The 15,319-nt window shown below is 35.1% G+C and overlaps 1 protein-coding gene across 1 annotated transcript; it reads left to right on the top strand.

Moving 5' to 3' along the window:
* The first annotated feature begins 1,514 nt into the window (after positions 1-1,514).
* Positions 1,515-10,885, top strand: LOC120636084 (autophagy-related protein 13 homolog). The gene is made up of 6 exons (XM_039907374.1): positions 1,515-1,928; positions 3,815-4,166; positions 4,545-4,731; positions 4,919-5,084; positions 5,462-5,593; positions 10,328-10,885. The coding sequence occupies exons 1-6, from the start codon at positions 1,752-1,754 to the stop codon at positions 10,550-10,552; spliced, it is 1,239 nt and encodes a 412-aa protein (XP_039763308.1). The 5' UTR covers positions 1,515-1,751; the 3' UTR covers positions 10,553-10,885.
* The last annotated feature ends 4,434 nt before the right edge of the window (positions 10,886-15,319 follow it).

A 15,319-nucleotide genomic window follows, 5' to 3' on the forward strand; every position in this document is an offset into this window, starting at 1 on the left:
ATGGAAAGTCCTGCAAGAAGATCATCATGTAAGTGATAGTGACGAAGACGGCCATGGACTGGTTTGGTTTAATGTATTGCGATTTATGTTCCAATTTACAACCAACAGAGCCAACATTTCATTAAGCCAATAAGCCATTTTTTTCGTTAAATTTGTAAAGTTTTCATGCAATCATTGTTAAATGTCAGATGTCAAAAACATTAAGATTTCGTACCGATATAAAAGAAACTGTAATAAACTTTTCGGTAAATTGTGCCTTATATATTTTAAACATAGATACCTTTTCAAATAACATTACATTATTAATAACGGATGTTGAAAACGTAACAACTTGCCTCACCTTCGTGGGGCGGGTTGTTCCTCGTCAATTTTTTAAAGAAAAACTGTCCTAGGTAAAAATACATTATTATTTCAACGAATTCGACTATAATATAAAACTAGATTAAATTCTGCATCTTTTTATATAGGAATCAAGGATTACAAATATTTCTTTAACTTTCATATTGCGTCCTATTCCGAAATCAGAACTTTGGTCCCCGGCCTCCCGTTATAATCTTTCATTTATTACTTTTAATTAGAGATGACATTGAAAACCACATTCATAAACTAAAACGAAGTAACCTTTATTTATAAGGGTTCCGAACGCGCCTTGAAGAAGATACCCAGCCCGATAAGCATTTCCACTCGCATACGTTCTTTGATGTTGACTTATCCAACTGAATCATTAACAAAGTTGTTAGACTCAGAAATATTGCAAGTTAAACAAACAATTGGTAAAAATAACTGTCAAGTGTTTATATTATCTTCGATTGATAACACTGACCTTTATTAATATTAATTATTATAAGTATAGATACAGGTCAATGGATGATTACCAGTGATATGCTGCTGTTTTATCCGTTAATAAGCTATGCTTACAACTACATACCTTGGTACTAAAATTTTGGTTAAAACAGATCTTAATAAATTTTACTAAAAAAATAACATCTAATTTTGTGTTCTACCGATACCAAACCTGTATTAATGTGGTAATGCATGGAGGTGGATGATTCGTAAGAATTGTCGTTAAACTATGGTTTTAAAGTTCTAAAGAATCTATGTATTTGCTCTAAGATTGCAATCTATGTGTAGATCAACCACCAAAAAATGTTGGCTTAAAAAGTAAATCTTGTCTTGAATTACCAAAAAACTGTGATAAAATATACCTACTAAAAATGGTAGACGTATACAATCGAGTATTCAAAGCCGGCCGTGGCCGTAAGCCCGTTGTTGGTCCCATATTATCGATGTTTATTCCAAATCCCAACCCAAACTTATAGATACCGTATATCTGCTTTATCTGAGATGTAAATCAGAATCACATCATAATAATATAATGTCACATAAATTATTATTAGATATTAGAAATGTTTTGTATCCTCTTTGTGAGTAGGCACAGACTAGTGATTCTATTCTCTTTGGCTACAAGTGTAATTATTAATCTGCGATTATTCATTCCTTGCCTGTGGTTTTGCCCAATATTTTGGAATTTGGTGACCTATTTTTCTTTCTAGGTGCCTAATTCTTAGTTATTATACTGCTAAAGCTGAAGAAATCTAAAATATCGTAGTTTTTGAAACAAATTAAAATGTAGGCGTCTGATATGTTATCAGTATTTGACTCTTTCCGAATGCGTAACATTCCAAAATTTGTGTACGTTCTTTTCTTTAAATTTCTTTTAGAGCTGTAATCAGCTCGTGAAACCATTTATAATGGCATGCGCTACAGCAGATATGCAGGATAGAGTGAAATTGTATAAATTCACTAAGATTTTGACTTTGAAAGTGGCGCAGATTGTAGTGCAAAGTAGACAAGGGAAAAAAATAGGCCATAATATTATAAAAGGCCACGAAGAGGGCCGGCCGGGGTCTCCTCACAGTTTGCAATGGGTAAGTTATTTTCTTTTTATTGTTGAGGTATCGTAGATAAGCCCAGATACCTAAAAAACATGTCAATGTTTTCATTTTTATTGCTATTAACGCCATTAAAAGACTGAATTTACTTAATCTGGTTCTAATTGCGTATTATGGCCAATATTAAAACAGTATAAGCTATAAACATTCGGTAATTTTCCACACCAACAACTACACACTTCACTAGTTGTAATGATCCACACTGGTCTGGTGTACATGGACTCCTTTTCCACTCAGCTAGATAGATACTCTAGCCATCAAAGCTCATTCTGTAAACCTATATGAATATCACAAAGCAACCAATTGAGTGTGTTGTGATCCTCAGGCTCAATTTGTAATTACAAACCCATCTTTATTCTTCCCGTTATTCTATGTAATGTGGGGTCTGTACAATATTTCTTTTTCAGACTTGCTTTAATTTTATTTTTATCTCAAAGTCAGTCTATGCATCCTCGTGATACAGGTTACTGCATGATCTGAACAAATATATATTTTCTATCATCTGCCCGCTTAGTGCATACTCTGTATGCACACCTCTGGCACTAGGTTTTTCACGAATATGCTGTAGATGTAGAAAGGCATTTTGGAGGTAAATTGGTGAAAATAATGAAAACTTCATATATTTCATTAAGCCAATTTAAGGATAGAGTAGTAAAACACACTCAGTAGGGTTGAAGTGCATCGGCCAAAGCAGACCCACTACAATATAGATAAAAGATAGATTATGATAGATAGAAGCACTGAGCTATTGAATTCAAATCTTGGGTGATACAATAATAGTAGTTCGACATTATTAGTAGATAGTGGGACTCCCTACAAAAGACCTATGTCCAGCAGTGGACGTCAATTTGTTGAAATGATGATGATGATTGGAAAATAATTCAAAGATTTCCTTCATTTTCCTTGCAACTATTTCAATATAGGTTATGATTATAGCTTACAATTCATACAATGTTGTACGGAATGGAAAATCTCGATGGAATAATAAATAAGATAATGAATAGGTAAATAGGCAGATAATGAATAGCTTGGAACATAAATGTAGGTAAAGTTATGTTCATGTTTTGCATAAATACTAGGCTTTTAATTTGATATTGCCTATTAATGACTGAATAGATATAATTCTTCCTATCTCTTTTGTGCTTAGTACTGTGGTTATAAGTGGATGTCGTGGAGTGGAAGTTGTGGATTCCACACCGGCTCATCATACTCTTTAAATTTCTCTATTTTCTTTGGTCTGGTCTAGTGGGATAAAGGGTTTGGCCAATTCTAACAACAAAGATACGAATATGTTGCAAAAAGATTAAGTGTCCCATTACTATTTTATGTGATAACCAATTAGGTGGTATGGGCTTAACTAATGTTAACATTTATCATTTACTACCAGATGAAATTGCAGTCAAGGGCTAAAGAAAAAACTTATACAACTAAAATTGAATAGACACATTCCCCAAAAGCTAAAATTAGACTAAATAAGTATACTACTTTTATACAATACTTTATTTAGGACTTCTTCTATTTTTATATAAATATAAAACAGATCAGTCAAGCCGTTTCTAAGTTTTAGCAAGACTAACAAACAAAAATTCATCTATGAAGTGTTTATACTCTGAAATAGTAAAAAAACTGACAGACACAATGTGAAAGTATCACTCTATGCCACCCTGTAATCCCAGTGATGTATTAATCTGTCCTTCGCAACTTGGGCGGCCTGCCAGGCTTCTGGAACAAGCTTTGGTACAAGCACAAACATACAAAAAAGCAAAGAGAAGAAAGCAAAGTTAAAGCGCTGGACAGAGGAGAAGAAGAAGAAGAAGAAGGATTGCTCTTGCTCTAATTATTTTGCTTGCTTTATTTTTTAGTTCAACTTATCCATACCGGATGTGCCGGAAGTGAACAGTGACACTAAACGAGTTCTAAATGGCGAAGTGCTAGAAGCACTCAGCAATGTTCTTTGTATCGAGATAGTGCTGAGAACAAATGACGGAGATGAGATGGTACTAGAAGTCTGGACAGTTAGACTCACTCCAAGCTCCACTTGTGACAGCATCTCTTCAGTCTCAAATATCTACTATCGTATGAGCATCATGCTGAAATCTACATTGAGCATATCACGGATAACACCAGCATACAAACTTTCAAGATTACAAAATAGAGATTCATATCAAATATCTTATAAAATTTACGGTGGTCTACCAGACCTAGACTTTTTAGGTGGGTATAAAAATAATAACAATTATATTCTGTTGTTTGTTTGTAATTCTAATATTTTGTTGATTGTTAAAGGGTTCTACTTCCTGGAGTAAGGGCTAATCCCATCCTGTTCAAAGCTTTTCAGGTTCATAAGAGTTCTGAGCTCATAAGGTTTTAGAACATAGATACACAATGCTGCCTCAATGCAAATTGGTAGGCTTTAACCATAATTATAATTAGTGATAATAAATAACCGTGGCCAATGGTTTAACTGGTCCTCTGAGGCACAATATCAATTTTATTACAGAATAACTTATTATTGCCACAATGCAGAACTTTGTGGTCCGTAATTAAAGTTTTTGTCAAAATAATATAATGTACTTATACAAAAAATTTCAGGCGAAAACCGTAAATCTATAAAAGTGAGTGAAGTCAGCACACCAATTGGAACTATCCAGATAGAGGTGGCCTATCGGACAAAAATGAACATACTTCCAGAGGACCATAAGCCTATGGAGAAGAATGTTTTACAGACCAGCGACAACATAATGATAAAGAGCGATCATTTTCCAAAAGAAAGTCCAAGGTATACTCTGACCGTAAATTGGTCCGAAAATCGACCTTAAGTCATAGCTAAATTAAGTCTAATTTCTAAATTAGATCAAAATGTTTTGTTTGCACTAGATCTTGATGCAAAATTAGATCTACTTGTTTAATCTGTGCTAAATTACTTTTTATTTGAATATAGAATTCCAAAACTGTTTACTTTGTAGGAAAAAGTTGAATGAAAAGAAGGAATTAGACTTATCGAGGCCATTAACAGCTGGAGCTTTTGTGGATACAATCAAACTTCAAGAACTACATGATGCGCTGAGTCAACAGATTCCTCCTGAGCCACCCATGGTGTGGCTTCTTGCTGAAAAGGACAAGATGGAGAAAGTTTGTACTATCTTTTATTTCAATATATATAGGTACATACTCTTTTTCAAGTCTAATCTAAATAGATATATGTATAAAAAAAAAATTAAATTCAGGATTGTCTTTATTCAAATTGATTGTCCGCGCACAATATCACTTAACACTAATTTGCAATCTAGATAAATTAATAGGTACCCAAACTTTTGTTATGATATAAACAATAAAAAGTAATTCAAAAATATTTCAGTATTCTTTGAAGTTATTGAAAATAAACTTTATTACATAATGTCATCCGGAAATTTATCCTAAAATTTAATACAATTTCCTTTAAACGCATAACAAGTTTATGAACTTTACTGTTTGTGAGTGAAGCTAATAAATAAAAAAATACTTGACAGAAAATGAAGCTCTTATCAATGGAGGATACAAGCGAGGCGGGTAAAGTCGACGAAGCCTGTTGCTCTACGGCACCAAGCCGAGCCATAGACGTCCCTAAGCCGAATGACCTCAACAAATACGGAAGCCTCATGGTAAGCTTTTCATATGTGTAACCGAATTTCGAAATACTGTTGAAAGGTGCATTAGTATATTTCTCTTTAATATTAATTTAATGTTCCCTACAAACTCATTCAAAACAGTGTTTAGTTATGACAACCCTATTGAAGATAAAATACCGACACGCCCATAATACCTACGCTACGCGAAACGTAAAAATAAAGACACAGGAGTAACTTGATTTTAATTTTGCATGTGATGTTTCATGTTAGGGCTGTATCTTATTACTTTCAGTAAAAACTATGGCAGTGGTAGAAGCTATTAGCATTTCGTTTTCACAGATAAGTCTCAGAGACCGTAAACTATTGTACCTCTAAAGCCTGTGACGTAAATATAAATAATAAATGTATTTCCGTTTACCTTCGCGCACGACTAAAAAACCGTCGCGTCATTTTCCTTAATTAACATTTTTGTTAATATTTTCGCTTTGTGATTATTAATAATTAAAAATGACTAGTTCAACTTGGAAAGCAGATCAATAGTAGATTTTGCAATTCCGGGAATAATAATCGTGGCACGAATCGCCTGTTTCAACCAAAATCTTGAGTGCGGCCTTCGAAGCTTTCATATAGTGAAAAAATACCAAAAAGGGTCAGTAATTTTCTGAGAACGTACTGAAAAAAATATTTATCCCTTTTTTTCCGCAATTGTGTAGAAGAGTCGTATGAAACTGTCGGCTTCCTTCGCTGTTAGTTCGCGCGCCTAATAATGCAAAGACTGTAAAATGCAATGTAACCGTACTTGGTACATAAAATACATACAGTTGACAAAATACTGCTTCACTTTACTTGTCACATTTTCGCTTCCTTATAACGTCCTGCTAGAAATACGTCGAGTTACCTATAACCTTGTGTATTCTTAGTAAATTTATTAAGTTTAACCGCTTCACTGTTTTTTTACTGGATTTTCGCTGAGTTCAAAATCCATCAAATTTAAACTTAACCTACGCAATTTTGGAGAAATTGGTGTATGTACTCCAGCCTACGCATTGAATTGAGAAACCTTTTAAAAGTTTTGTTAAGGCACGAAATATTTCTTTTTTACTTTTTTCCTTTTCATCATAGTCGTCATTGTTGGTACGGTGTAAATTAACTCTTTGTTTCCCGGACGAATGTTTCTTCAACGTGACGCTTTGTTTTCACGTTCCACGTGGCCTCAAAACTTTGCGATTGACCAATTGCCGAACTTTTCACGTTTCGCATTGCGCAAAACGCTTAGCAAACTTTTTATAATTGCCGAGTAAAGGCAAAAGTTCTCGAAGCCTTACATTTGTGTTATTGTGAAATGAAAGGAAAACTCCCCTCGTCTTTTGCCACGAGCAAGAATCTTATCGTCATCATGATCACATGGACCTATTACCGGCCCACTACAGAGCACGGGTCTCCTCCCACAATGAGAATAGGTTAAGCCCGTAGTCCAACACGCTGGCCCAGTGCGGATTCGTGGACTCCACACTACTTAGAAAACATTATGTAGAACTCACATGCATACAGGTTTCCTCACGATGATTTCTTTCACCGTTGAAGCAAGTGATATTTTAATTACTCAAAACGCACATAACTTAGAGAAGTTAGAGGTGCGTGCTGGGATTCGAACTCGGCCCCCGAAAGTGGCGTTGAGCTATCACCGCTTTTCGCTACCACGGCTTTTCTTTAAGATCTCATACTTATGTGAAATCTTAACGTCTGAAGGGTGTTGCTGGTGTAATTATAGGCGAATGAGGCTTAACACTTATTCCTAAGGTTAATGGACACAGGGCGACACTTTCTAGGATGCTTCCTTGCCCTGCGAAGTGTTTTTCTGTTTATAGGCGATGGTTTTATACTTAACATCTACTTACCGGTCGGTCCATCTACTTGGTCCCGTCAAAATCATAAAAAGTCATGTAGATTGATTGGCTGTGAACAAAATATAATTATAATAATTGCACGCCTCGTAAGCGAAGCGTTGAGGTGGCTGTTACTGTCAGTTTACGCACACCGAGTGATTCTCCAACTTGAAATGTCACTTTTTACACGCTTTATATTAGCTTCACTTGTATGTTTGTTTGTAACCGACTTCTTTGGGCGCGATTTTGACCCACTTTAAACGGTCAGATTTCTTTCAAACTTTGTAGACATATCGAGGACCGATGACAATACACTAATCTGAAATTACTTTTTAATGGCCTGTTTTAAATAATAATTAGAACTTGCATTTCGAGAGACGGGCACACTGAATAAAAAAAAAAATATTTTATCTCTTTAATGGTGGATGGGTTACCGATTAATTTTGCTCTAATAAAAATAATAGATCAAGAAAAACTAAAAAAAATCGCTATTATGAATAAACTAAAAGAAATAAATTAGTTTAGTTTTTTATACCAAGCGTGTTTTTTTAGTTTGTTTGAACTATTTAATTAAATTATTTACTCTTTATTGCTTTTATAAGTGAATATAAATAGACAAATGAATTTCAAATTCAAATTCAAAATTCAAATTCTAATTCAAAATTTCATTATTCATGTAGGCCTATCACAGGCGCTTATGAAGCGTTCATACATATTTGCTTACATAATTGTAAGGCGATGGTGATAACTTCGTTCGCCAACTTAAATCTAAAGCTACGAGGGTTCTAAACGCGCCCGAGTCTAAGAAGAGCCCACAACAAACTTAGCCGGGTAATTTTTTTATTTTTTATTGAGAGACATCTCAAAGATTTCATTTGGTAATCTTATATATATAAAAGAGAAAGTGTGTGGGTATGTTCCGTATAGACTCCGAAACGGCTGGACCGATTTAAATGAAACTTTCAGGGAATCTCCGGATTGACCTGGCTAGTAATCCTGTAAAGTTTGGTGAAGATCGTAGCACTCCTATTTTTGAACAGTCAAACTGTCAAATACAGCTTTTATTTACTATGATGATATTCTATTGTTGGATGTACATGGGTGTAGATAATGATCTTCACCCGCTCTAGAAGAGAATAGAAGAGAATGAATACGGAGAGAAATAAATGATTTAATATATTATGAGACTTAAATTAAAAATTTAATGATGTAAGTTTATTGTTTAAATAAAATATAGCAAAATCAGGCTAGATTTGTCGAAGCGGGCTGGGTACGCTAGTTTGTTATAAAATGATATACAATTGCCCTTGAAGTTTCACTATTTACTCAAATTGCAAAATGACAGTATGAATACGGTTGCCAAATTGTAATGCCATCATCATCAATCGTTATCGGTCACCCATTCTCAGTCCACTACAGGGAACCGGTCTCTTATCAGAATGAGAAGGGTTTAGCTTGCACTAGTGCACATTGATAGACTTCTCACTGCTATTGAAAACGTTATGGATGGGCTCACAGACATGCAGGTTTCCGCACAACGTTTTCGTTCAGCGTAATATTGTAATTGCTTAAATCAAAAACGCACATAACTCCGAAATTCCAAGGCTACCGGCTACCGCTTCAGTCTTTTTTTAAATTTTTTATTAAAGTAGCCCGTGCTGGTAATTGATAATACAGTCATAAGTTGGTAGCGGGCTAACCTATTAGCGATTATAGCAGTTATATTGAACGCATACCTCTAATCGGTTTCTACGCGACATCATACCGGAACGCTCAATCTCTAAAGTCTTTAGGGTGGTAACTAACCACGGCCGAAACCTCCTACCACACAAAAATAGATCGTCTAATGCGGGCGGTGTTAGCCCAGTGGGTAGAACTTTGACTTCACTTTTGGGGCGAGTTCGAATCCTAGCAACTTTTTTTTTTCTCTATCTTTCCTATAGTTATTTTCGTTAAGTTATTAAAATAAAATATCACTTGCTTTAACGGTGAAAGAAAACATCGTAAGGAAACTTGCATACCTGAGAGTTCTATTTAATGTTCTCAAAGGAGTGTAAAGTCCACCAATCTCACTGGGCCAGCGTGGTGGACTACGGCATTAGTTATGAAAATTAAGCTTAGTATGCTATACTCCGCGAAAAGGAGGCGAATCTGTATGGTGTAACTTATGATTTCTTCAATCCTTATACTCCACACCAAACAGATCTTCGGCAATGTACCCACTACGCACTTTTCGCTCCGAAACCGGAGCATCCTCAGGAGATGTTGAGTTTACAATGAATATTTGTTAAGATGACTTACATTACATTACTTTAGTATATATTTACATACAGATTCTCCTGCTTTTCGCGGACTATAGCAAATATATAAGCTTAATTTTCATAGTATGTCATGGATTTCCACAAAGTAACGCCTGCTTCTATACAATACGGCATTAACCCCTTCTCATTAATGGGTAATGGGTTGACATGATGAATTTATTTAATGGACAATCAACAGGTTACAACAACAACTCTTATAAAACTAAACAAAAAATAAAAAAACATATAAATGTAATATTGTAGACCCACTTAAAGACTGCTACAACTTCCGAATACAAAACTATATTGTCAGTTAGAAGGAGAAAAACGATTAAGAGAGACATGAGAGTACTTATAATCTGTAAGATGCATCAGGCTGTGACATAAACTTGACGAATGTAGCACCGCGTACAAAAACATACATTTAGAATAAATTTAAAAAAAACAAATACTTAAATTATATATAAAATAATATTAAAAATGTTGACCCCACTAAACTACCACTAAACTAACACAAAGAAGAGCAAAGGAAAAAAATAAATATGAATGCAACAGTACAGGTTATGTCTCGTTATCAACAGGAATTTCCGTTCGCTGACGGCAGCCCTATCGCCGAACTGGCGAACTTCTACCGCGAGTGTATGCAGGCTCGTTCGGCATCTAGCGGCGACTCCTGGGCGAGTGTAGCCCCACCGGTGGATAGGGCTTCGGTCGCGGCGCAGCTGCGGATGTGCGAGGAGGCAGTTCCCGAGTTCGACAGCCTCGTGGCGGCCCTGTATGGCGAGGGCGATCCAGACGACCGCTGAACCGTTTAAACCTTTTAAGCCAGATTTTATCTCAAGCTTCGATAGATCCACACTACCGAGCAGTCGGGACGTATTGGGGCCAGGCGAATGCGCTATACAGTTTTGTACATTTTATATAGTAGCTACCTACTATAGGTCCCTATTCGCTTAAATCTTCTGAAATCTACTTAAATTTTCCCCATACGTACGTTCGACATCCTAACCAAGAATTAGGCTATTCGGGATTTTTGTGATTTTTGACACTGCCATTACGCTCATTTACGTTTGTGCTATTATATAGGCAGTCTTTTCATTACATTTTAGTGTAAGTACTACAAGTATGTTAAAATAAATAAAAACAGGAAAAACAAAAAGAGATATTCTCTTTCATTGTGTAATTTATAAATTTTTTAAAAGTATATTTAAAAGTAAAGAAAAAATCGTTTACAAAATGAAACAAGAGGGAAAAAATGGAGTTTAAATCGTTTGGTCATAATGTTTTTCAATGAAACTTTCGTAGCGCTTAAGTGACGTGTGTTAAAAACCGTAGAGAGTAGATATCGATGCGTACAACAACTTGTATAACTTTATCAAAAAAAAAAAAAAATTGACTGGTAGTTTTTGAGAGCGTGTCCGAACATGCAATCGTTTCAGCTCTATACACTAGGCCGGTAAGACAGCAGAAACTACGCTTGACGTTTTTTGCGTGCGTTGCGTGAAGAGGACGCAGATATCTTCTCTCGCACGCAGATAACGTCAAAGCTTGTTTCAATGTTTTATTGCGTTGCGCTGGCCTTTAGAATAGATGTTTTTACCCCCACTTGGCGTCCCTTCCGCTTCCCCACTGCACGGTTGCGTAGATACGGGGCTCTGATACTGTGTGACATATCGCCAGCACATAAAATATCGTATAGGTATAGTAACTGTCAAACGGCTTTTGAATATTTTAGCTCACTGGGCCACCATTTTTTTTAACAAAATATCAGGTAAATCCGGTCAGGTGGCGCCCTCAGTCATCAGTAAATAATAAATCGTGCAAATCGGTTCTGAAGTATCATTTTTCGACATTCATGTCTCAATACTAGGAGTCAATTTGCACGATTCATTTCAATTATAATTGTTTATTGTTGACTGACGTACTTATGAAAAAAAAATAATTCTAAAATTAAACTTAAAAATTTGTTCTGAGGTATTAAATATCACTAATGAACAAATTCAAACGTTTATATACGCGACGGGGCATTAATAAAACTTTAGAACATTTTGGTCTGACATTTTGACAGCTAATAAATAGATACAAGAATGGCCGCTGTTAAAAAAAAAGCTAGACTACATACTAAAATAATCAAAACCCGTTTGGCGTCAAAAAATGCATTTCCCTTAGAGTGGGGAAGGTTCTCATGTTATACAGAAAAAGGGCCCCGGTCAGTTTTGAGTAAGAGAGTCATTAACTGTTAATATGTAAATCGGCCATTTTACCCATAATGTAGTTATAGTAGATCTATACCACAAAGACCGTTCAGCCTTGGCTGTAGTCGCGCATTTTGCGTGTATTTCTGTGTGTTAACCAAAGTAGTGTTTTAATTAAAATTTATATTTATTATTTTAGTTATAAGAAATTAATCATGGCATTTTAAAATATTATATGTTTGTTGCCGTATAAATGTGCAGGAGGCATAGAAATTTTATCTTAAAAACCGTATACTTGTAGTGATAGATATACAAATGTACAATATCATTTATTATACGATGAAGCAATTTGCGTGCACAACATAATATAAGGTGATAATGATTTAATCTAATATTTATTTATGGTAGCGTATTTCCGCGCGTCTCAGATATTATCACTTTGTAAAAAAACACTTTTTTTAACGTTAAGTATATTTAGCATATGTTTTAAGTTGACACATAACACTAACACTTAATGAAGATTAGTAAAAATGGTTGCAAATATAAAATCGATTCGTTTGATATGTTGGCTCTACTCTCTCTTGTGTCTCAGAGATCCGGTTAACCTATCTGCCCCGGACTAGAGCACTAGTTTCTTTTCAAATCTTAAGCTTGCTAATCCACATTGGCGGCCTCTAGCTCCCTTTGGTTGGCTACGTAAACATAAAACCTATTTTATTAATTTATTGAGTTTATGACGATAATTCATAAATAGTTTTTCGCGTGGCTGTACTTTTGTCGGTGGCATTCAACCGTCCATTATAAATTTTAAATAAACTACAGTTTTAATTCTAAAATAATATTACCAATTGGAAATAAAAGGAAAAAAAACTACAACCTAATCTTCGGTCCAAAGTACTACAACTATTTTCAAAATTGAGATTTCATTTATATAAAAAAGGCCTAAAAATAAGCACTTTTAAAACGACAAGTATGTCTATTGCGGTTTTCCAACATCAACTATTCAGATTTTAACATAAATTTTTCTATCTTGTGAGAGATGAAAGCGGAGCCGGATGCTTCCAGAAACCTTGGCACTAAGAAATTCATCAATTGTTTATATAACCTCGCTGTAATAAATCTGTTTTAACATATTCTTTAAACTTATTATAGATATTTAAGGTAATCTTGGTAGGTCCAAAATTACCTTAGGAATTATATTATAAAAGCGTATACTCAATACCACAAATGACTTCTATACCTTTCGCAGATGACATACAGATGACACTAATTTATGACCATGTCGGCTGTTTATTACATTTACCACAACTACTAACTTCTATTTACCAAGCAGAAACAAGTATCATATGCATTCATGCCACTAGTTTCATGTGCATGCATGCAACTAGTTTCATGTGCATGCATGCTACCTTAGCTAAACGGTCTTCGTGATATATATCATCCATACGATAGACTTGGTATACCCACCCCTGTAACTTATTATTTTAAGGTGATTAAGGAGTAAAATATCGCTGTGCCTAACGATTTGCTCCGTTTAGGTTTTATTTCATACTTTATTGCGTATGCTGTATACTGTTGCTCGCGACTACGCCCGCGATTTTATCGGTTAATATTTTTGAATCCCTCGGGAACTATAAACTAAAATCTAATCCTATATATATATTTAAGTCTTATTGATTGTACCACCTACCTCTTTTGTTTGTGTGTATCACCTATATTTTTTACTTTTACGCCTTTGGTTGCCTGGAAGAAATTGCTATTTAGCGATAAGGACACCAAATTGTACTCTCTTGCTCTGTATTTATATCTCTGTAACTACTTTTTTTCTTGGTGTACAATAAAAGTGTATTCATTGATTCATTTATTCATATATATATATAACTATAAAATAATCCTATTTCCATCACACAGGGATTTTATTTATGCTTTTTATTTGTACACCACTACAAAGTTACGAAAATTAAGAAAGTTTAAAGCAGAATTTAAATAGCCTGCACATATGTGCAAGCAACCTTTGGATTAGGACAACATAAGCGAGAACAAACAGGTGGTCTGAAATTATTCTGTGAAGTAGTAACAAACATAGAGACACACTCTTATATGTAATAATACACCCGATGATTCTGTTTTCATTTCGTTTACCTAATCCTAAGGTTTGTCTTATAACTTTTTGTGGTATACCAATAAAGATAATAATAATACACAAATTATTATAAAACCCTGACGAAGTCGCGAGCAACGGGCCGTTTAATATAGCTCGAAGAGATTATTTTTAATTGCTGTGTGCCAATTTTGAATATTTAGTGCTTTTTTATATTGTATAGCGTTCTAATTATTTAAATAGGTATTTTGTCACAAAATGTAAGGCTGCCCGCCCATCGGTGCAAATTGAGTTTAACACCTCACACTGTGCTACGAACAGAATGTTATGGAGGACCAGGGGCTTACTTCCATCACTTAAGCAGTATTATTATAATATCGTTGACGATCTTGTTTCATAAATTCAAACTGGTGGAAAGCTTTTCCCGAGGCCAAGCAATTTAATGTTCCAATACATGTCGCGTAGTAACCGATTAGGGGTAAAGATTTAATATAACTGCCATGCCGCTTATAGGTTAGCCCGCTAGCATCTTAGGCTGCCAAGTCCAAGCTGCTGAGTCCAAGGCCGTGGGGTCGATTCCCACAACTGGAAAATGTTTGTGTGATGAACACGAATGTTTTTCTGTATATTATAAGTATTTATGGGTATTATATTCATAAGCTATCTACGTACCCATAACACATGCTACGCTTCCTTTGGGGCTAGATGGCGATGTGTGTATTGTCGTAGTATATTACACAGTAGGGATTCTTTTTTGCAATCCTTACGTTAAGGTGTCAAGGTTTGTACATAGTAAAGCTGCTTTAAGCAATGACAGTAAGCCCACTGAGTCCTAGATTAGATAGGATTCATTATTCATTATTCTACTTTCTAGACTGCCTAAAACGAAAAAGTAGCCAATGTCACATAAGCGGTCAGGTAAAGGTAAATGAGTGTAACACTTTCTTGCCTACTACGGTATCACATAGTTTATTCATCTTCTACGCTATCACATAGACCGTGTTACATTTTAAACTATCACTACAGAGTGTTTTTAGTGCATAATGGTCGCTAACCAATCAGCAAGATTTGCTAGTGTTCAACTCTTATGACATAATTTTACGGGATAATTAACTACTATATGTATGGAATAAAAAGAGTTCCATCTAGTTAAAACAATGAGCAACAGTATTCGCTCATTCACTAGATGGCGCTCTGTCGCTTCCATACAAATCGTAGTTTACTCTTACGTTTAGTTTTATGTACAAACTCACACTAGACACCCTGTTCGCTTCCAT

The sequence above is a fragment of the Pararge aegeria genome, chromosome Z (genome assembly GCF_905163445.1).
Source record: "Pararge aegeria chromosome Z, ilParAegt1.1, whole genome shotgun sequence".
In the NCBI taxonomy this organism is placed as follows: domain Eukaryota; kingdom Metazoa; phylum Arthropoda; class Insecta; order Lepidoptera; family Nymphalidae; genus Pararge; species Pararge aegeria.